General features: G+C 41.1%; 1 protein-coding gene across 4 annotated transcripts; it reads right to left on the bottom strand.

Moving 5' to 3' along the window:
* Nucleotides 1-846: 846 nt before the first annotated feature.
* LOC128092534 (uncharacterized) lies at nt 847-6,803 on the bottom strand. 4 transcript variants are annotated; one of them, XR_008211848.1, is made up of 5 exons: nt 4,830-6,798; nt 4,545-4,775; nt 4,362-4,489; nt 4,156-4,301; nt 847-4,097 (listed from the first exon to the last, which is right to left on the bottom strand). XR_008211848.1 is itself a non-coding variant. In XM_052706524.1 (3 exons), exon 3 carries the CDS (start codon nt 1,767-1,769, stop codon nt 1,068-1,070), a length of 702 nt encoding a protein of 233 aa, XP_052562484.1. In that variant the 5' UTR covers nt 1,770-4,097; nt 4,156-4,301; nt 4,362-6,803; the 3' UTR covers nt 847-1,067. The 4 variants fall into 4 exon arrangements, 3 of the variants coding, with proteins under 3 accessions (XP_052562484.1, XP_052562482.1, XP_052562483.1); XM_052706524.1 differs by having other exon boundaries at nt 4,362-6,803; XM_052706522.1 differs by having other exon boundaries at nt 4,156-4,775; nt 4,830-6,803.
* Between the last annotated feature and the right edge of the window lie 16,279 nt (nt 6,804-23,082).

Below are 23,082 nucleotides of genomic sequence, written 5' to 3'. Positions count from 1 at the left end.
GTGTTGTTTTGCTCGTAGAATTTTCCAGACTGACAGTTGCTCTTCCGTTAACAGGGGTGCCAACTTAAATCAGAATAGGGTTACACGTTAAATTGGAAAGCCTTCTCCTACAGCAATTGCAAACCTCTTTTTACACCTTAGCTTCCATCCACCCCGGGATTCGAACTGACCTTTAGATTGTGAGTTCAACTGCCTACAAGCGACTCCACCGAGACAGGACCCAGGGAGACGACTCCTACACCTGGACTGAGCTAACGACATAACCTTTAGGTTATACCGGGACCAACATTTACTTCCCCGTCCGACGGAAGGCGTGATCAGACAAATCTCGTCTCGAAATATGCCACCGGGACCATCTGGGATCGAATCCAGGCCGACTGGGTGAGAGGCAACCACGCTTAGCCCTACACCACGGTTGTAAAATATTTACATAAAGTAATTCGATGTTTAATAAACGTAACTCATAAATCAAACATGATAAAAGGCATTAAGAAACAGAGTTGTTAATGATAGATATTATATACTTTCAACAATAACAAAAAATAAAAACATATCCTATAAAAATGATAAGCTGTTAAATTGAACTTAGAATTATAAAATAAATAAAAATGTACAAAAAAACAAGATTAGGGTACAAAACGTGTCGTACTATTCAAGGGGGGGGCGTAGTCAGCGCGACAATGTGTGGCATTGGGGGAAAGGGGTTATTTTTTGCTGATTTAAGTGATTTTAGTGTGCCATACTTGATGACGCCTCATACTAAAAATAATGTTATTGTCTTTCTTAAATAAATAAGGGGGATGAGGGGGGGGGGGTTGTAAGGGTGGGTGGGGCCTTAAATATTGTGAAATATTTCATGGACGACCCCTTTGATCATTATCCATTGCAATTAAAAGGATTAGGGAGGTGCTGTGCAACCGCAAAGTAACCAAAAGTACCGTGCGCCTCCATTTATACAGTTAAAAAACTGAAAATGACAAAAAATCGAAAATCCCTAGGTGAAATATTGTCTAGGTCACAGATATCGAAAAGGGACCCCCTTAGCTACCTTTCCACGAAAAAACATTTTAGGTACATTCAATTTCAATAATAATTGCCTTCCGTCTTTGACCATCCTGCGTCTTCTTGAGCTCATCGAACTCCTTGCAGGCTTGCACCAGCATGTCCATGCTTGCCATTCGATTGGCCGCTGCAATCGGCGCGTAGATGTCGTTCATGTTTTTCTTTAAGATGAACATCATCTCTGTTTCACTCATCGGCGGTTTGCAGTTCTGGAACAGCGTTGAGATGTCTTGGAAGAACTTGCTGAAAGACTCACTCTCTCCTTGTAAGCGATGGTATGCTTCTACCCTGATGGTAAACGCGTGACTAGCCGGAAGGAACTCTCGCCTGATCAAGATTTTGAATGCCTCCCACGAGAAAAGATCACCACTTAAGTATGCGTTCCCATACCAAGTTAGCGCATCGTCCTGCAGCAGATGTTTGATGTTTTTCAAATGCAAGCCTTCTGGTATTTCCTCTGAAAGTGCAAATATTTCAACCCGACGTAGAAACGTGTTGAGTGACATCGCGTCCTTTTCTCCTTTGTAGCGAAACGGCCAGTTGTGAATCGCTTTGTAGGGTCTTCTCTCTTCGAACTGCCAACGCTGTTGTTGTTGATACTGCTGCTGCTGGTACTGGTGTTGTTGAAACTGTTGCTGCTGGTACTGTTGTTGTTGGTACTGTTCGTATTGCATTTGCTGTTGTCGTTGTTGTTCGTTCATTCTCATCCAGTTCAACAATTTGTCCCTCCAGCGATAGTTTCGTTCGTTCACCCTTTCTTGATCTCCGTTTGCACCTGATGCTTGACCAGCGCCCGGATCACCGCCTTGATTGTTGTTAAGCCCTGCTCCAGCACCTCCTCTAAAGCTATCTGCTTGTCCTCCGGCCTGTCCCGTCGTTAGTCTTCCCAAAAGCCCTGTCGATTGGCTTCCGTTTGCGCCGCCTGTTCCAGTTGCTTGACCTCCGTAGGAACCGGTTGATTGACCATTGGAGAGTCCAGCTGTCCGGCCTCCGTAGAAACCAGCTGCTAGACCTGCATGGAATCCAGTTGCGCGACCACCATATGAACCCGCTTGAGCTCCGTTCCGTCACAGTGAAAGACCTCCGGAAAATCCGGGTCCTTGACCTCCGAGCAAACCATCAGCTAGATTTCCCAGAACACCGGCGCCTTGGCCGCTTTGCAATCCAGTTTGGTGGCTGTTCAGTGGCTGTCCTAGACCATGGTTCGCCTGCCCTCCAAGATGGCTTTGACCAGTGCTTATTCCTGTTCCATGTGTATTGTTGTTTACAGTCCCTTGTCCTCCATTCTGGTGTTCATTGTAACCCGGAAGGCGTTCTGAATTTCCTCTCCCATCGTATGAAGCACGCTGCATGCTCATAAACATACAATCATTACAAGAACGTCGTAAATTTGCCATGCTCTCTTTCATCAACGACATTATTTCTCAACGCATACAGTCAGCAGCATGAACCAAGCCGTACTCTTAGACATTCACAACTTTTTAGAATAACTGCATACACGACAAATTATTTAAAAAATTCGCCATTAAATCAAATGATGCGCTTTTATAATGAAAATTCTCAGTACATACATTTCGACATGTCTAAACCGGAACTACGAAAAAATCTGTACAATAGAAATAATATCTAGTATGTAAGAAAATTGTAAGTAGTCTACATAAGCTTGACGAATAAACAATAAAATATAATTGTTTAGCATATCCCCGTTGTCGTTTCTGGGTGTGGTGTTTTGGTTCAACAGATTGTTCCACGCCATGTTGAAGCCTCGGTTTCCCGATTGGTTGGTCGACGATTGCGTCGATGATAGGAAGTTGCTACTTGGGCCCGGCGGGTTACCGTCCGTTCCCACTTCGTCTCGCCTTTCTGTTTGATCCGGATTGACGTGAGCCGTCCCGTTGTTCTGTCCGTCCGCTGCACCCGAGTTATCGTCTCCGCTAGTGTTGATCTCTGACCGTTTCTTCGCCTTTCCCAGCGTGTCATCAATGTCCTCGATGCAGAATTGAACGACCATTGAGCAAACTGCGTGATCCTCTGCCAGCCTCTCCGTTGTAAGCAAGATTGCTAAGCGATCGCGATAGTGATGAAGACGCGCCCTAGCCTGGACCAGATAGGTTACGTTTTTCGTTTCGATAGCCTTTTCTATCCACGTCACGAGTTCGGTGAGGTTTTTGTGACATTGCCTCAGATCGTCTTCTGGGGACAAAAAGTGTGTCGCAGTTTCAGGGACGATTCCTCAAGCCTCATCTTGTTGGATGATGGCCCTCAAACGCGCTACTCTAATGCGGCGAGGAAGCGAGCACAAATGTAGTACATGTCTTATCCCCAGTTCATATTGTATTTCCTCATCGGTAAGGTACGACGGATCCATCATAAATTTTAAATAATGAGCCAAAATTATAGTAATGTTGCGCCAAAAATGCAAAAAAAAAAAAAACGATTTGCGTGTCACAATTTATGCAAATCTCAAAAATTTCGAACCAAAATGCCAAAAGGTTCGTTTAGTTGGGCGCCAGTGTTGATAAGGGTGGGTGCACCGGGTAGCGAAATAGCCCTGTGTCCCGACTAGCCAACCACAAATAACAATACAGCGAATTCTGAATTTTGTGCCAAATTTATTCGTGCGATTACATGCTTTGATTCATCGTTCTAGATCTGCCTCTCACTCTCTAAAGCCTAAAACCTACGCCAATCTTTTTTCTCTTCGTCTTCTTATTACTAACGCACTACTCACACACGCGATGGGCCCATCACTTCTTCTTTGCACAGTCCTCGCTCAGCTCGACGCGCTGTCCGCTCATCGTGCGCGCGTAACGTAACACGCCTTACGGTGCCACTGGCGGGTGAGCTGTTGATCGACGAACCGTTGCGATGCGCGTGCCTCCTCTCCAATGTGCCGGCGTCTGATCTTCGACGCTTTCCTGCAGCGTCCCTACGCGTGCCTCGCGAACCGAATGCTCCTCTCCGGACTGCCGGCCTTCCACACGTCCAACCTCGAGCGCCGAAACTCCAATGACTCAAGTGTCCCAAAAAACGCCCTGCCGGAAGATGCCAGTTAGCGACCCACCTTCTCTGACTGTTTGTCGTTAAACTTACCCCGTGTTTCTTGGGGGCGTTTGGCTTCCAATCGCGTGCAACTACTCCAAGACCTCGACGCAACTTATCGGCAGCGATCCAGTGACGTCCTGTGTCCTCGGTTCCCGTTCGCGGGATTCGCGTTGTGCTCTATCGTACGTGATCCGCTGTGGGCGATAACATTGTTAGTTTGCGGTTGTTTGTGGTTGTCTTGAGCGCGTTCTTACGCGACGACGGTGGAATGAATGCCGCAGGTCCTGGACCGATGGAGCGTTCTGGCCTAGTGAGCGTTGGTTCGTGCCGGCTACTTTACCGACCCCTCTGATCGTTCTCCTTTGGGTGAGGCCGCTCGGTCCTAATGATGGAAATTCTGTTAGAACGGTCTTCCCAGGAACCGTGTCTGCACTTACTCGACTTGAGATTTGCTACGGTTAGCGACGCGCCCGGCGATCTGCGTTACCGACGCCTCCGCTGGCTCGCACTTATGAACAATGGCTTTGTTAAGATCCGCGTGCTGATCCCACCAGCGTCACTTACTTGGTGCCGGCTTGTGTCGTGATGTTTTGCGTGCTTGGTAGATGTTTTATTGTGCTTCGCGGGCCTGCCTCTGCCTGGTGCCGTCCACTTCCGACCGGGAAGCTCTGTGGAATAGATGGTCGTCAATGGCTGGTGATACGCTCATTCCGCGTTCTTACCCGTAATTCACCACCACGTCTATGGTTCGTCTGCGTCAGCAGCCGGTCCACGGGCACATGCTCGGTTAATCCGGATGGTTTTTGTTTCGGACGGCCGGCAACGTTGGGAGTGGACGAACGGGTCCTTTGGAGGCCGGTTTTTTGCGCGCTCCTCGATGAATGTCGCCCTCGTGCCACCGCGTCCCACGCTAATTTTCTTCGCGCCTTTAACTCGGTTATGCACCTTCACTGGCGGCTTGCAGGCAACTAGTGCTTGCTGCCGCGATCGTGCCGCATTTTCCTTCTCATCCTCCTGTCTCTCTTCTTCAGATTGAGCATCGTCGCAGGCGGTGACGATCGAGTGCAAGAAATATTCCTCCTCGCGTCGAGCTTTCAAGCGAGACTGTGGATCTAATTCTACGCTAGCGCTGTGCTTTTCTACACTTTTATGTTTAATTATTCATTTGGCACATAAAACATTGATCAAGGCTACAAATATTCGAATTCGCTACACTTATGTTACAACTAGCGAAAATGCCTCACTTTCTTCTGATACAAGTGCCGCATTCTTTTATTACGTAACGCAGTTGGTGGTGTGGGTTGAGGGGGTGGGGGATCGAACGAGTAAAGTATGTTTTTTGAAATTTATATGGACATTTTAAACGAAGGGCGAGGGGGTCAAAAAATCAAAATTTTAGCGTTACGTAATAAAAGAAGTGTACCTAAATGAGTAGGCATTCGTTGGTTGGTTTCCAGCCGAGTTCTAACACAGTTTCCATTTTCTTATAGAATTCTAACAGAAATGTAGCAACATTCTAGCAGGATTCTTACAGAACCAGCTCTGCTAAAATATTTCGTGACAGGGCAACGTTATTGCTTCACCGAGTAACAGCATTACACTTTTTCTAGTTCAACTATGATTACACAAAAGTGTGTAATCCTAATCGAAGATACTGCCCAGTCAACTCAATCGGAATTCTGAAACGGAATTAACACTCAAACGCTCGGGTAGTCATTTGACCCCTATTTTTTTTCTTAAAAATCTCATAACTTTTGGTAGAATTGACCAAATTGGATGCTTCCGGTTGCAAAAGATCTAGATTTGTCTATATTTTGAACTGTCATATGGGGGACAAATATGGTCCACTCTTACCGGAGATATTCCGGATTCCGTTGGGGTACCTCGGCCATCCTATTTGGGGTTTTGTTCAATAGAACAAAATCCATTTCACAGAAAAATGCCGGAAATGATACAAAACTTCAAGGCATCCTTCTAATACATCATCCAGCAAAAATAATTGACATGGTTAAGTCATACGGGGCACTGGAACCGGTTCCATCTGGGCACCAATCGACATCAGCTCAGTGAACCGTTTTCGGTTGGAACCTGTTTCGGTGCCCGAAGGTATTGGCCATGCCACGTGTCTATGCAGGATGATGTATTAGAATAATGCCTTGAAGTTTTGCATCATTTCCGGCATTTTTCTGTGCAATGGTTTTTGTTCTATTGACCAAAACTCCAAATAGGAGGGTCGAGGTACCCCAACGGAATCCGGAATATCTCCGGTAAAAGTGGACCATATTTGTCCCCCATCTGACAGTTCAAAATATAGACAAATCTGGATCTTTTGCAACCGGAAGCATCCAATTTGGTCAATTCTACCAAAAGTTATGAGATTTTTAAGAAAAAAAATAGGGGTCAAATGACTACCCGAGCGTTTGAGTGTTAAGTTCGGTTGTTGCGTTTGAAACGGAATACTTAAACGATTCGAATTGAATTCCGTTTCAAAATTCCGATTGAGTTGACTGGGTATAAATAAATACAATTCAAGCATAAATGAAAATCTGAATTGGGAACAATTGCGCAAATAATGAGTAGTTCTGGAATTGCTAAATAATTAACAGTAATTTATTGGCTTAACTATTTTGCATAACTATTTTGACGGCTGTGAAACACGCCTTACCTAACTTTTAAGTATAGTTTGATTCAAACTTTCCCAGTTAACTCAATCCGAATTCTGAAACGGAATCTAATTAGAATCGTATACAAATTCCGTTTCAAACGCAACAACCGGTTCCGTGTTCGAACCGGTTGTTGCGTTTGAAACGGAATTTGTATACGATTCTAATTAGATTCCGTTTCAGAATTCGGGTTGATTTGACTGGGTTGTTGCTGATTTGTTTGAAAATCAATATGGCGACTTGTATCAGAAGAAAATGAGGCATTTTCGCTAGTTTTAACTGTTCTGTGTTCTGCGTGCACATCCGCAAACATCGACCACACACATACTAATACAAAGCGCCACCAAGAGGCAAAAGGTAATTACGAATATTTTTGGCACTTTCGTTTCGGTTTTGCAAAACAAATAACAAAATTTACTTTTAAGTATAGTTTGACTCAAACTTTGTTGCTGATTTGTTCGAAAATTTGATCAAAAAATAATAAGTTTTTTTGCAGCACCTCTTTTGAACGGACATTTCTGTTGCCACCTTTTGGTTCCTTAGATTAGCCATAGATATTTTCACAGTGTAATAAACAGGGCAGCTACCATGCCCAGTTAACTCAATCCGAATTCTGAAACGGAATCAAATTAGAATCGTATACAAATTCCGTTTCAAACGCAACAACCGGTTCCGTGTTCGAACCGGTTGTTGCGTTTGAAACGGAATTTGTGTACGATTCTAATTAGATTCCGTTTCAAAATTCGGGTTGATTTGACTGGGCACCACGCAGCGCCACACTGAAAGCCCGACCATGGTAATTTTAAAAACATTTGCTAAAAATGCTGCTTATTAACTGTGGCTTTTTGGTAAAAGTAAACGCAAGTATGGTAAAATGTACCATGCTTCCACAAAATTGCATGGTAGCAATTACAAAACCATTATCATTCTCTCCGTATTGGAGGGTTAAAATTACTATACCACTCACGACATAGTAAAACTGACTGCGTCAATCCAAGCACGGAATGTTTTTAGCAAAAATACGTCGGTGCGTGTTCTCAATTTAACCCTATAATATGGTAGCAACTACCATGGTTGGGTTTTCAGTGCACCAGCGTAAAAGAGCATTATTTTATTACGTAACGCAGTTGGTGGTGTACACACACTTTTGTGTTAGTTTCAAACTGCCTCCACTTCTGCCGAAATTAACAACCGTATACGAGAGAGGCGTATTTACGTATTTGAGCACATACTATAACTCGGATTAGTTTTCAAAAATACGTAAAAGCCAATGGTAAACAAAGCCTTTTTTGCCTCGGTATCCGACCCACTTACGAAAAACCAATTTCAAAAATGCTTAAGATTGTTCATCTACACGTCTTTCAAGTGACCCAAACTAAAAATGAATGAAATTTTATTACAATTTGGAGAAAAACGAAAATTAATGTCGGAGATCACGGTGGCTCTTACGGCTTTTTCAAAATTTACCCGAGATATATATTATGTATACTAAGACGATTCGAATTTAATTCCGATTGAGTTGACTGGGTAGTACAGCGTAAAAGAGCATTCTTTTATTACGTAGCGCAGTTGGTGGTAAAGGTTGAGGGTGTGGGGGGTTCGAACGAGTTATATATATATACGATATATATTATTTTTTGATCAAATTTTCGTACATATCAGCAACAATTACAAGTTTGATAGTCAAACTATACTTAAAAGCTAATTTTGTCACTTGTTTTTGCAAAACCGAAACGAAAATGCCAAAAATATTCGTAATTACCTTTTGCCTCTTGGTGGCGCTTTGTATAAGTATGTGTGTGGTCGATGTTTGCGGACGTGCACACAGAACACAGAACACAACTAGCGAAAACGCCTCACCTTCTTCTGATACAAGTCGCCATATTGAAATTACTTGAATATCCATACCCGTGGTACTACCCAGTCAACTCAATCGGAATTAAAATCGAATCGTTTAAGTATTCCGTTTCAAACGCAACAACCGAACTGGATTCCGTTTTAGAATTCCGATTGAGTTGACTGAGCAGTAGGTTCAAGTAGGATTATATGTGTAATCATAGTTGAACTAAAAAAAGTTTAATGCTGTTACTCGGTGAAGCAATACCCAAGTAACCATCCAGCATTAATATAAATCATAAATTAGCTGTTCATCAGCATTCACCAGCTAGTTAGTCATAAAACAGCTAAGATCAAAACAAATCAGCTCTAAAACAATTGCTTTAGGCTTTGCTGAAATGCAGCTGAATTAATGCTGCTCCTAGCAACACTGCTGGATTTTTTCCCATTAACTGGCAACACAGTAGAGGTGTGAAAGAGAGAGAATGAAGCAAACGAAAATAAACACATTTCTTACTCGCTCATCCCTTCAACTAGAACAACCATCACAAACATGCGGAGAAAATTTCCGCTGTCAGTTGGTGGCTGAGATTCACCATGATTTCATGCTTTAGCAGGTGCTGTCGATTTTTTCAGTCCTTATCGAAATTTTTCGTAAGAGCTGAATAAACAAAATGAGGACTAATGTTGCGATTATTATGAAAAAGAATCGCTTCTTTTGAAAAATGTAGGTTGGCCTAAAGGTTGACATTTTCGGGCCTCTTCGGTGCCTAAAGAATCTTCAGAATTCGGCGTGGGTACTGGGGTACTGGTCATAATGGAGGAACCTGCCCCAGCAGAGTCTGACGGAGCATATACCATAGAGTTATTTTAGGTATCATGCAAAGTACAAGCATTGGTAGGTTTAAAAACAGCTGCGGTAAGCCAACTCCAAATTGGGCGAATGGATAAAGGCGCAGAAAGTTCAACACATCGGCGGTAAACTCAAGCATCAAGGCATCACATCTCCAACATCTACCTTTCACGCAAAAAAATCGGCTCTTCCCCACACGGACAGCTGAGTCGGTAACGTGGTAGTAAACAAACCAAAAATAAATCAGAAGAGGGGGAGGGGAAATAGAGAGCCGAGAGAGCCACATTTTTGCTTCTCTCAATTTTTTTTACGTTTTGTGCAGGGTTGGATCAACAACAGTAGAGGCTAGCTGGAAATCAGAAATATAAAGTCCAAAACCGATCGCAAATCAGCTGTAAAAGCGCTTTTAGTGCAGATGTCTAAACTTGTTAGCAATAATCCACAGCTGGTAAAGCGCTTGTAGTGCTGAACACTGACTTGTTTTAGTGCTGTTTGGTTACTTGGGTAACGTTGCCCAGGCACGAAATATTTTAGCAGAGCTGGTTCTGTAAGAATCCTGCTAGAATGTCACTACATTTCTATTAGAATTCAATATAAAATGGAAACTGTGTTAGAACTCGGCTAGAAACCAACCAACGAATGCCTGCTCATTTAGGTACACTTCTTTTATTACGTAACGCTAAAATTTGGAATTTTTGACCCCCTCGCCCTTCGTTTAAAATGTCCATACAAATTTCAAAAAACATACTTAACTCGTTCGAACCTCCCACCCCCTCAACCCACACCACCAACTGCGTTACGTAATAAAAGAATGCTCTTTTACGCTGGTGGCGCTGCGTGGTGGTTGCTGCCCTGTTTATAGAGTTATCTACGTGCGCATGTATTGCGTGAACGTACACGAAAAACATTGAGGTTAAATTTTGTGCGTGAGCTCGGGCTTAGATAACTCACTATTACACTATGAAAATATCCATGGCTAATCCAAGGAACAAAAAGGTGAATAGAAATGTCCGTCAAAAAGAGGTGCAGCAAAAAAAACTTGTTTGATCAAATGTTCGAACAAATCTGCAACAATTACAAGTTTAACAGTCAACTATACTTGAAAGTTAGTTTTGTTATTTGTTTTTGCAAAACCGAAACGAAAGTGCCAAACATATTCGTAATTACGTTTTGCCTCTTGGTGGCGCTTTGTTTTAGTATGTGTGTGTCGATGTTTGCGGACGTGCACGCAGAACAGTTAGAACTAGCGAAAATGCCTCACTTTCTTCTGATACAAGTGCCGCATTCTTTTATTACGTAACGCAGCAAGGCTGTATATCATAGGTACTCGCGATCTTGCTTTGCATTAGTGTGAGTGCATGACTCCGTGCCACTAAAACCAAAACAATAACAAACGAACAATGGACCGTGCCAGGAAAACCAAAACATAAACAATGTCAGTGTCAGTGGAGTGAGAGAGTCAGAGATAACGATTTTGACAACCGCACTACTACACACTCAATCGCGAGTACCTTAGGTAGAAAGCCATGGTAACGCAGTTGGTGGTGTGGGTTGAGGGGGTGGGGGATCGAACGAGTTAAGTATTTTTTTGAAATTTGTATGGACATTTTAAACGAAGGGCGAGGGGGTCAAAAAATCCAAATTTTAGCGTTACGTAATAAAAAAAGTGTACCTAAATGAGCAGGCATTCGTTGGTTGGTTTCCAGCCGAGTTCTAACACAGTTTCCATTTTCTTATAGAATTCTAACAGAAATGTAGCGACATTCTAGCAGGATTCTTACAGAACCAGCTCTGCTAAAATATTTCGTGACAGGGCAACGTTATTGCTTCACCGAGTAACAGCATTACACTTTTTCTAGTTCAACTATGATTACACAAAAGAGTGTAATCCTAATCGAAGCTACTGCCCAGTCAACTCAATCGGAATTCTGAAACGGAATTAAGTTCGGTTGTTGCGTTTGAAACGGAATACTTAAACGATTCGAATTGAATTCCGTTTCAAAATTCCGATTGAGTTGACTGGGTATAAATAAATACAATTCAAGCATAAATGAAAATCTGAATTGGGAACAATTGCGCAAACAATGAGTAGTTCTGGAATTGCTAAATAATTAACAGTAATTTATTGGAATTAATAGCATTTTTTTTTTGATAATTTAATGTAATATTTTAAAATCAAAGTAATTATTAACAAAAACAAAGTAATAACACTAATTAATGGTCTTATGATATTTACGTTAGGGGGTCGAGACATCCGATTTGTTGCGTTACGTAATAAAATAACGCTCCCTTAGGCTTAACTATTTTGTTAACATAAATACCATAAATAAAATAAATAACATAAATAACATAAATAACATAAATAACATAAATAACATAAATAACATAAATAACATAAATAACATAAATAACATAAATAACATAAATAACATAAATAACATAAATAACATAAATAACATAAATAACATAAAAAACATAAATAACATAAATAACATAAATAACATAAATAACATAAATAACATAAATAACATAAATAACATAAATAACATAAATAACATAAATAACATAAATAACATAAATAACATAAATAACATAAATAACATAAATAACATAAATAACATAAATAACATAAATAACATAAATAACATAAATAACATAAATAACATAAATAACATAAATAACATAAATAACATAAATAACATAAATAACATAAATAACATAAATAACATAAATAACATAAATAACATAAATAACATAAATAACATAAATAACATAAATAACATAAATAACATAAATAACATAAATAACATAAATAACATACATAACATACATAACATAACATAAATAACATAAATAACATGAATAACATAAATAACATAAATAACATAAATAACATAAATAACGGGTTAGTGGCCATATCACGATGGCGGAATCGTGCTTCTTGGTCGCCAGGACAGAATGGCTGATCTGGACGGGATTCTTTGTAACGTTGGAAGATGGCGAATCCTTCCAACGGACTTCTGGACAGGCTGCATTTCTGGAGTGGCGCCGCGGTTTAGCATGGAACGTTTTCATGAAAATGCACTGCAGTTTATGTTTCACCGATTTTCATGATTGCAGGTGAGAAGTGGACGGAACTTCTTCGATTGGACGGGAAGTTTTCACTGTTCTGCCGCGGTAGAATGGCGTTGGGGTCACACTCAACTTGGACGGGTCTACGAACGCGGCGCCATCGCGAATTTGTTACCGGCGGAATGTCTTTCGACTTCGTGGTTCCCGGCACACAATCCGGCTCGACCACCAAAATGTTAACGCACATCGTAGCGGATGTGGTCCTGTGTGTCGGGGGTGAAACTTAGTGATCCGGTAAGTTACAGAAAAATCGCGATAACTTAGGGATAAACTTTATTGCACAAAAGGGGTACAAATTCTTAGGTGTTTATTGCGTCTACTTAACTTGCCCCTGAGGAGGGGTAACTGTCCCGGTCGACCATCTGGTCAGAAGTGTTCTTGGATTGAGTTCTGGTCTAGTTCCTAAGCTAGTCAAGTTCTTGTGACCGGGAAGTCTACAAAACATTACAAAAGACAAACCACTTCGTGTGCTAAAACGACTACAAACATTGAACATAAAGGTACACGAAGGGCTACTGTGATTATGTGTGTGAGGTTACATAGTCTACAGTGTTGTCTGGAAGTTTCTCTACTAATCGTCAAATTTGGTTAACTGGGCGTTAACAGTCACTACATTTCTATTAGAATTGTATAAGAAAATGGAAATTGTGTTAGAACTCGGCTGGAAACCAGCCATCGAATGCCTACACTTCTTTTATTAAGTAACGCTTAAATTTGGATTTTTTGACTCCCTCGCCCTTCCATACAAATTTAAAAAAAAACTTAACTCGTTCGAACCTCCCACCCCCTCAACCCACACCACCAACTGCGTTACGTAATAAAAGAATGCTCTTTTACGCTGGTGGCGCTGCGTGGTGGTAGCTGCCCTGTTTATAGAGTTATCTACGTGCGCATGTATTGCGTGAACGTACACGAAAAACATTGAGGTTAAATTTTGTACCCGCCAGCAAAACAAATGGAGTGCTAGTTTGCGTGAGCTCGGGCTTAGATAACTCTATTACACTATGAAAATATCTATGGCTAATCCAAGGAACCAAAAGGTGGCAACAGAAATGTCCGTCAAAAAGAGGTGCTGCAAAAAAACTTTTTTGATCAAATGTTCGAACAAATCAGCAACAATTACATGTTTAATAGTCAACTATACTTGAAAGTTAGTTTTGTTATTTGTTTTTGCAAAACTGAAACGAAAGTGCCAAATATATTCGTAGTTACCTTTTGCCTTTTGGTGGCGCTTCGTATTAGGATGTGTGTGCCCAGTCAAATCAACCCGAATTCTGAAACGGAATCTAATTAGAATCGTATACAAATTCCGTTTCAAACGCAACAACCGGTTCGAACACGGAACCGGTTGTTGCGTTTGAAACGGAATTTGTATACGATTCTAATTAGATTCCGTTTCAGGATTCGGATTGATTTGACTGGGTGGTCGATGTTTGCGGACGTGCACGCAGAACACAGAACAGCTAGAACTAGCAAAAATGCTCTTTCTTCTGATACAAGTGCCGCATTCTTTTATTACGTAACGCAGTTGGTGGTGTGGGTTGAGGGGGTGGGGGATCGAACGAGTTAAGTATTTCTTTGAAATTTGTATGGACATTAGCGTTACGTAATAAAAAAAGTGTACCTAAATGAGCAGGCATTCGTTGGTTGGTTTCCAGCCGAGTTCTAACACAGTTTCCATTTTCTTATATAATTCTAACAGAAATGTAGCGACATTCTAGCAGGATTCTTACAGAACCAGCTCTGCTAAAATATTTCGTGACAGGGCAACGTTATTGCTTCACCGAGTAACAGCATTAAACGTTTTCTAGTTCAATTATGATTACACAAAAGAGTGTAATCCTAATCGAAGCTACTGCCCAGTCAACTCAATCGGAATTCTGAAACGGAATTAAGTTCGGTTGTTGCGTTTGAAACGGAATACTTAAACGATTCGAATTGAATTCCGTTTTAAAATTCCGATTGAGTTCACTGTGTATATATAAATACAATCCAAGCATAAATGAAAATCTGAATTGGGAACAATTGCGCAAATAATGAGTAGTTCTGGAATTGCTAAATAATTAACAGTAATTTATTGAAATTAATAGCATTTTTTTGATAATTTAATGTAATGTTTTGGTAATCAAAGTAATTAATAACAAAAACAAAGTAATAACACTAATTAATGGTCTTATGTTATTTATGTTAGGGGGTGTAGACATCCGATTTGTTGCGTTACGTAATAAAATAACGCTCCCTTAGGCTTAACTATTTTGCATAACTATTTTGACGGCTGTGAAACCCGCCTTACCTTACCTTTTTAACAGCACGATAAATTTAAGAACTAAACAAAAATCTGGAGTTTACTAAGCCGTAATGCTAAAGGGGTAAAGGGGCATCTTATAGAGTTATCTACGTGCGCATGTATTGCGTGTACGTACACGAAACAGATTTAGGTTAAATTTTGTACCGCCCAGCAAAACAAATGGTGTGCTAGTGTGCGTGAGCTCGGCCTTAGATAACTCTATTGGGCTGACAAAAACTTTAGGTTTTCAGCAAAATTGATATGAGTCAAGAAGAATTTGTTAAACAAATATACAGATGATTGTGAAATATTAGAAAGATGTATAGGGACCATCCACAAACCACGTGGACACTTTTTTTGGTAATCTCAACCTCCTCCCCCCCCCCCCTGTACAATTGTCCATTCCAAAAAAAATCTTTTTTGTATGGAGCGTGGACAATCGCCATACCCCCCCCCCCGGGTCTAGCTCATTTCCCCGAATGACATTTCCCCGAATGCCATTTCCCCGAAAATCATTTCCCCTAATTGGCCACATCCCCGAATACCACTTCCCCTAATCAGCCACATCCCCGAATGCCATTTCCCCGAATATCATTTCCCCTAATCGGCTATATCCCCGAATGCCATTTCCCCTAATCGGCCATTTCCCCGAATGACATTTCCCCGATGTGACACTTACGATAATTGCCGTTTATTTAAATTTCAATTTTCCCGAATTTTCATATTCCCTAATCTTTAATTTCGCTAAAGCCTTTTTCCATGACTAACAGTTATTTTCTCTCTCAATTTTACCGAATAAACAGCTTTTTCGGGTATTCTGTTGATTAAATGTTGTAAATTGGGTAGTAAAGCCCTTTATCAATTTTTTGAACAACGGTAAGAAACACGATTGAAAACCATTTCTGATGACATTTTTTTAATTAAGCAAAAAAAAAGTTATTAACAAGACAACATTTTTTCGATGGATCAACTATGGTCCCCTTGGAACGAGCTGTCAAGTAGGAGCTTTTCTGCCAAGAAGGGCCGGGAAGTGAATTTTTAAAAATTGAATTAAAAATCCATGTTAAATCCTTTGCGGTCGTTCAAAGGGTCATTGTACTTTAGAAATAAGCTTCATCATTGTGAACACTAATATCAGCTTAATTTTAGGACCCAATTACAGTCCAGACTCGATTATCCGAAGCCTCGATTATCCGAAGTTTCGATTATCCGAAGTTCGATTATCCAAAGTGAAATTTTTCCGAGGCCTTCGGATAATCGAGTTGTTGTGTGTTCAAGAACCCAAAAATCGAACAAATAGGTTCAGGCTGGTACATTTTTTTTTTGTTTTGTTGATTATACTTTTTGCCAAATCCAAAACTAGCAATGTGAATGAGTGCGGTGCCTGTGTGGACGCGCAGTTCTGTTTTTTCGTGTTATTTTCCGTCTCTTTTGTGTCGCTGTTCGAGAGCATGGGGCGATTGGCTATTATAATTAAATAATGGCATCAGTAGTGCGGTGCCTGTGTGGACGCGCAGTCCTGTTTTTTCGTGTTATTTTCCGTCTCTTTTGTGTCGCTGTTCGAGAGCATGGGGTGATTGGCTATTATAATTAAATAATGGCATCAGTAGTGCGGTGCCTGTGTGGACGCGCAGTTCTGTTTTTTCGTGTTATTTTCCGTCTCTCTTGTGTCGCTGTTCGAGAGCATGGGGTGATTGGCTATTATAATTATATAATGGCATCAGTAGTGCGGTGCCTGTGTGGACGCGCAGTCCTGTTTTTTCGTGTTATTTTCCGTCTCTTTTGTGTCGCTGTTCGAGAGCATGGGGTGATTGGCTATTATAATTAAATAATGGCATCAGTAGTGCGGTGCCTGTGTGGAAGCGCAGTCCTGTTTTTTCGTGTTATTTTCCGTCTCTTTTGTGTCGCTGTTCGAGAGCATGGGGTGATTGGCTATTATAATTAAATAATTGCATCAGTAGTGTGGTGCTTTTCGGGACGCGCAGTTCCGTTTTTTTCACCTTCTTTTTTTCATTGTTTTTTTTTTCCACTCGCGATCGTTGGCCGATGAGTTTTTTTTGTGTTGTTCTCTATTTATAGTTTTCTATAAAAACGTACCTATTTTTGAGACTAGCAAGTCGTATTGCTGGATTAAGCCCTTTCTATATCATTTCAATAATCATTTCAATAAATGAAGCCCTTCCTACATCACCGTTGATCGGAAGGCACGCCGACGGACAATTTCTGGAGAATCGCGGTCGAGTTAATATTATATTTAAATCCCTAGATAGCTATCTTTCCGCAGCCGGCTGCCTAAGATTTTTAAAATTTCAACCGATGAACAAATTGCTTATGGTCGCATCACCTACCACAGTGAATCCTGACCTCATACCCATCTTACTAACCCCTCAAAACTCATGTGATACTTTGTCGGAGACGCAGTCGATTTGGCGGTCCCATCACTCAAGTATCGGACTAACATTCCCATCCACTTCCCCGTGTCTTACCTCTGGTCGTGGCCGGCGTCGGTATTGATCAGCATGATAGGGACCTTTGAAAATTGCGAAGGGGTGATGATTGGTTCCTACTTTTCATCTGTGGTCCACGGAGCAATTTTTGGGGGTCCTGGTCAATAACGAAGTAGCAGCTACGGGTAGACACCAATGCTATGCTATGCTAATCCAAAACTAGCAATGTGAATAAAATGATCAGTATGAACGGGGTTCTGTACTACGAAAATCGCACGGTATGTTTTCTGAATCATAAAAAATAACAAAACTTCTATTGCATTATTATTATCATTAAAAAGTATTTGGTTTGAGAATATATAACAAAAAGTCTGTAACAATATGCATTGTATATGAATGAATAGTACCAAACCTTTCAACACTTTTTCCCCCCTAAAATGCTACGTCTGTTCTGAGTGAATCCAAAAAGAAAGTTGATCATTCAAGGCCAATACGAACCATTCAAGATATATTATATGTGGTTTGATGTGATAAAAATTGCCTTCATTTTTTTCTTATAAAATGCTATTTCCCCGAACGCGGTCAAGCGGAAATGCCCGGTGCCCAGGAGTGCGCGCGCTCCGGGGCACCGGGCATTTCCGCTTGACCGCGTTCGGGGAAATGGCATTCAGGGAAATGACTATTCAGGGATATGACTAATCGGGTAAGTGGCATTCGGGATTGTGGCCTATTCGGGAAAATGACTTTCGGGGATGTGGACGTTTAGGGGAAATGGGAAATTCGGGTAAATGGAATTCGGGGAAATGACTATTAGGGGAAGTGTCTTTTCGGGGAAGTGGCATTCGGGGAAATGTCCCTTCGGTAATATGGGTTTCGGGGAAATGTCATAGATCCCCCCCCCCCCTAGAGTGTCCACGTGGTTTATTATGGATGGTCCCATACATAATTTATGTTATTTATGTTATTTATGTTATTTATGTTATTTATGTTATTTATGTTATTTATGTTATTTATGTTATTTATGTTATTTATGTTATTTATGTTATTTATGTTATTTATGTTATTTATGTTATTTATGTTATTTATGTTATTTATGTTATTTATGTTATTTATGTTTTTTATGTTATTTATGTTATTTATGTTATATATGTTATATATGTTATATATGTTATTTATGTTATTTATGTTATTTATGTTATATATGTTATATATGTTATTTATGTTATTTATGTTATTTATGTTATTTATGTTATTTATGTTATTTATGTTATTTATGTTATTTATGTTATTTATGTTATTTATGTTATTTATGTTATTTATGTTATTTATGTTATTTATGTTATTTATGTTATTTATGTTATTTATGTTATTTATGTTATTTATGTTATTTATGTTATTTATGTTATTTATGTTATTTATGTTATTTATGTTATTTATGTTATTTATGTTATTTATGTTATTTATGTTATTTATGTTATTTATGTTATTTATGTTATTTATGTTATTTATGTTATTTATGTTATTTATGTTATTTATGTTATTTATGTTATTTATGTTATTTATGGTCAGTTGAAAAAGAATCGCGCGATTGAAAAGTTCTTTTTTTGGTTCGCTTTGTTTCGGGCGCGTTTTTGGGGGAATTGGAACGACTGCGGAAAGAGGAAGAGTTCCGAATGTTCGAGAGGTTCCATCGGTGTGTGTGTGCGCCGCAGAGGCACACAAAGTGGAGCGAAAAAAGAATCGTCGTCAGTTGAAAAAGAATCGCGCGATTGAAAAGTTCTTTTTTTGGTTCGCTTTGTTTCGGGCGCGTTTTGGGGGAATTGGAACGACTGCGGAAAGAGGAAGAGTTCCGAATGTTCGAGAGGTTTCATCGGTGTGTGTGTATGCCGCAGAGGCACACAAAGTGGAGCGGAAAAAGAATCGTCGTCAGTTGAAAAAGAATCGCGCGATTGAAAAGTTATTTTTTTGGTTTGCTTTGTTTCGGGCGCGTTTTTGGGGGGAATTGGAACGACTGCGGAAAGAGGAAGAGTTCCGAATGTTCGAGAGGTTTCATCGGTGTGTGTGTGCGCCGCAGAGGCACACAAAGTGGGGCGGAAAAAGAATCGTCGTCAGTTGAAAAAGAATCGCGCGATTGAAAAGTTCTTTTTTTGGTTCGCTTTGTTTCGGGCGCGTTTTGGGGGAATTGGAACGACTGCGGAAAGAGGAAGAGTTCCGAATGTTCGAGAGGTTCCATCGGTGTGTGTGTACGCCGCAGAGGCACACAAAGTGGAGCGAAAAAAGAATCGTCGTCAGTTGAAAAAGAATCGCGCGATTGAAAAGTTCTTTTTTTGGTTCGCTTTGTTTCGGGCGCGTTTTGGGGGAATTGGAACGACTGCGGGAAGAGGAAGAGTTCCGAATGTTCGAGAGGTTCTATCGGTGTGTGTGTGCGCCGCAGAGGCACACAAAGTGGAGCGAAAAAAGATTCGTCGTCAGTTGAAAAAGAATCGCGCGATTGAAAAGTTATTTTTTTGGTTTGCTTTGTTTCGGGCGCGTTTTTGGGGAGAATTGGAACGACTGCGGAAAGAGGAAGAGTTCCGAATGTTCGAGAGGTTTCATCGGTGTGTGTGTGCGCCGCAGAGACACACAAAGTGGAGCGAAAAAGAATCGCCGTCAGTTGAAAAAGAATCGCGCGATTGAAAAGTTCTTTTTTTGGTTCGCTTTGTTTCGGGCGCGTTTTTGGGGGAATTGGAACGACTGCGGAAAGAGGAAGAGTTCCGAATGTTCGAGAGATTTCATCGGATTGTGTGTGCGCCGCAGAGGCACACAAAGTGGAGCGAAAAAAGAATCGTCGTCAGTTGAAAAAGAATCGCGCGATTAAAATGTTCTTTTTTTGGTTTGCTTTTTTTTTCGCGCTGACATATAGGATAGACTATTAGCGCGCGTTTTTGCATATATTTTTTTTTTATTCGATTGTGAGTAGCGAGACCTCGCGGTTACTCTGCAACGTGTTTTTGAGCCTTTCATTTGATATTTTATTTTTCATAAGTCCTTATTTTATCATCGTTGATTGGAAGGCACGCCGCCGGTTTAGTTCGTTTAAGTTATTGTTTTAATTTCATTAGAATCGGTTACGTAGTGTCCTGTTTTCTTTTTGTTGATAATCGTGGATCGTAATAATTTATTCCAACTGGCAGTTCTAGTATTAACTCATCAAACTATCGATTTTATGAAGAGTAAAGCGTTTTTCATTTACTAATTTTGAAATTTGCACGCGTTATCTAAATTGTACAATTAGTAAATATATGCTGATAAGTCCAGCCCATAGCACTACTGCTCGGTTGGCACGCGTTCGATTTAAAAAACTTTCTAACTAATCAATAATTTATCTTTCCGCAGCCAGCTGCCTAAGATTTAAATTTTTCAACCGATAAACAAAATGCTCATGGTCACATCACTGCCACTCGTGAATCCTGACCTCATACCCATCTACTAACCCCCTCAAAACTCATGTGATACTTTGTCGGAGAAGCAGTCGATTGGGCGGTCTCTATCACTCAAGTATCGGACTAACATTCCCATCCACTTCCACGTGACTCTACCACTGGTCGTGGCCGGCGCCGGTATTGATCAGCATGATAGGGGCCTTTGAGAAGTTGCGAAGCGAGGAAAGATAGCACCCACTCATCTTCCACGGCTCGTGGATGTAACTTCTGGAGGTCCTGGTCAATAACGGAGTAGCAACTGCGGGTGGGCACCTATGCTTATGCTTATGCTTATGCTTATGCTTATTATTTATGTTATTTATGTTATTTATGTTATTTATGTTATTTATGTTATTTATGTTATTTATGTTATTTATGTTATTTATGTTATTTGTTTGTTTGTTTGTTTATTATTTCTAGCAGTGTAAGGTTTCCACCTTTTAAAATTACTGCTTTCGATGTTACATTGGTTCTTTACATAAAATTTGATAACCTAAATGAAAAACTACATTAAAAACTAAAATTTCAAAACTAGGATTTCACTAGACGGATTAGTCCTCAGGCACGTGTCATTTTCCTTGTAGTCGTCATGGGTTGTATTTCTCAGCGTCGTCCAGGGTTCGTCCGAGGGGATAGGGGGTTTGCCCCTTTATACGACCTCTTCCAGGGGCACTCGGGAGCCCGGGGGGTATTCCCTATTCCACTATTCCTGTAACGTGTGGTTAGGGGGGCCCCAGGTCTCCCGAGCGCCTCAGTGGATTCTCCAGTTTGCGTCGTGTCTTCCAGGCACCCCGGAGGAGCCGGGGGGTTGTCCCTATTCCACTCTTCCTTTGGCTTGTGGTTAGGGGGGCCCCGGGACCTCCGGGCGCGACAGTGGTTTGACTTTTTTGCGGTTTCCTCAGGCAAAGTTAAAGCTGGTTAAAAAATTCAAGGCAGCCTCTCTTAAAGATCACTTCCGATGTCGAACATTTTACTGCCACGGGTAATGAATTCCAGTGAGCCACACCTCTCACGAAAAGGGAATTTGCGTAGGTCTGCGTGCTGTTTCTTGGAATCACAAGGTTCTGCAGACGGCGACCTCGGCACGGGATAAGCTTTTGATACAGTACAGGTGGAAACTGGGACGTCATCAGCCTTCTCAGGAAAACGCAGCAACGATAAGCGTACAAGTTCTGTATGGGGCATCCAATCAGGTTCTTCTGCAGATGACTCACGTGGGCGTAGCGGTTCAGGTCGTATACATAGCGTACACAACAGTTGAGAGCAACTCGAAGACGATTGAAGCAGCTTGCGCTTGGATAAAGCAGGAACGAGTCTCCGAACAAAAAGTGGGGCAGGATTAATGTCTTGAACAGCTTTAGTTTAGTTGAAACAGGCGCGGTTGGCACACAGCTGTACAAGGAGCGCAAACCAGCGTATATCTTCCCGCACTGTTGCGCCACCAGGCCATCCCATTTCAGGTCGTTTTGGAACACGAAACCCAGATTGATAACTTTATCAGCCCATTCGATTCGCATGCCATCCATCTCGATGTCTTGCAAAGGTTGAGCAGCAATTCTCCGATTTTGGCTTCGGACGAACACTGCTTTGCTTTTGGTGGGGTTTACGAGAAGACCATTTCGTTGGGACCACTCGGAAACTCGCTGAAGATCGGCGTTCACCATTCTGGACAGCTCCCGTATGCGTGGGCCAAGACCTTTAGCATACAGTTGAACATCGTCGGCATACATCTGTATGGAACAGTGTTTGAGCTCGGTTGGGAGGTCATTTATATGACAGCAAAAAAGTAAGGGTCCGAAAATAGAGCCTTGAGGGACACCTGAGGTAACCTCACCACAGCTAGAGGATTGGTCGCCACAGAAAACCGTTTGTTTTCTGTCAATCAGGTACGACTTGAGCAGCAACAGAGCGGGGTCCGAAAAGAAGAACTGGTTTTGGAGTTTTTCACAGAGTTTGTCGTGGGGGATGGTGTCGAACGCCTTCGAGAAATCCAGTAGCACCAGAATAGCAGCTCCTTTTTTGTCTACTGTAGAGCTAAGATCGTCATGGACACGAAGTATTGCCGTTTTGATGCTTTGGCCTTTCCGGAAACCTGCTTGGTGCTCGGACAGCAAACGGTTTTCGTCGATGAATTGGGTCATTTGTCGAACAAGCAGCTTTTCAAACGCCTTGGAGATCGCACACAGAATAGAAATTGGACGTAGGTTCGTGATGTTGTTCAGGTTTTGTTTCTTCTTCAAAGGCAAGATCTTTGCATGTTTCCAACGGGTGGGAAAGACTGATTTTTCGATCAGCA

This window comes from Culex pipiens, chromosome 1 (genome assembly GCF_016801865.2).
Source record: "Culex pipiens pallens isolate TS chromosome 1, TS_CPP_V2, whole genome shotgun sequence".
NCBI classification, from domain to species: domain Eukaryota; kingdom Metazoa; phylum Arthropoda; class Insecta; order Diptera; family Culicidae; genus Culex; species Culex pipiens.
This window is presented reverse-complemented; position numbering and strand designations above follow the sequence as displayed.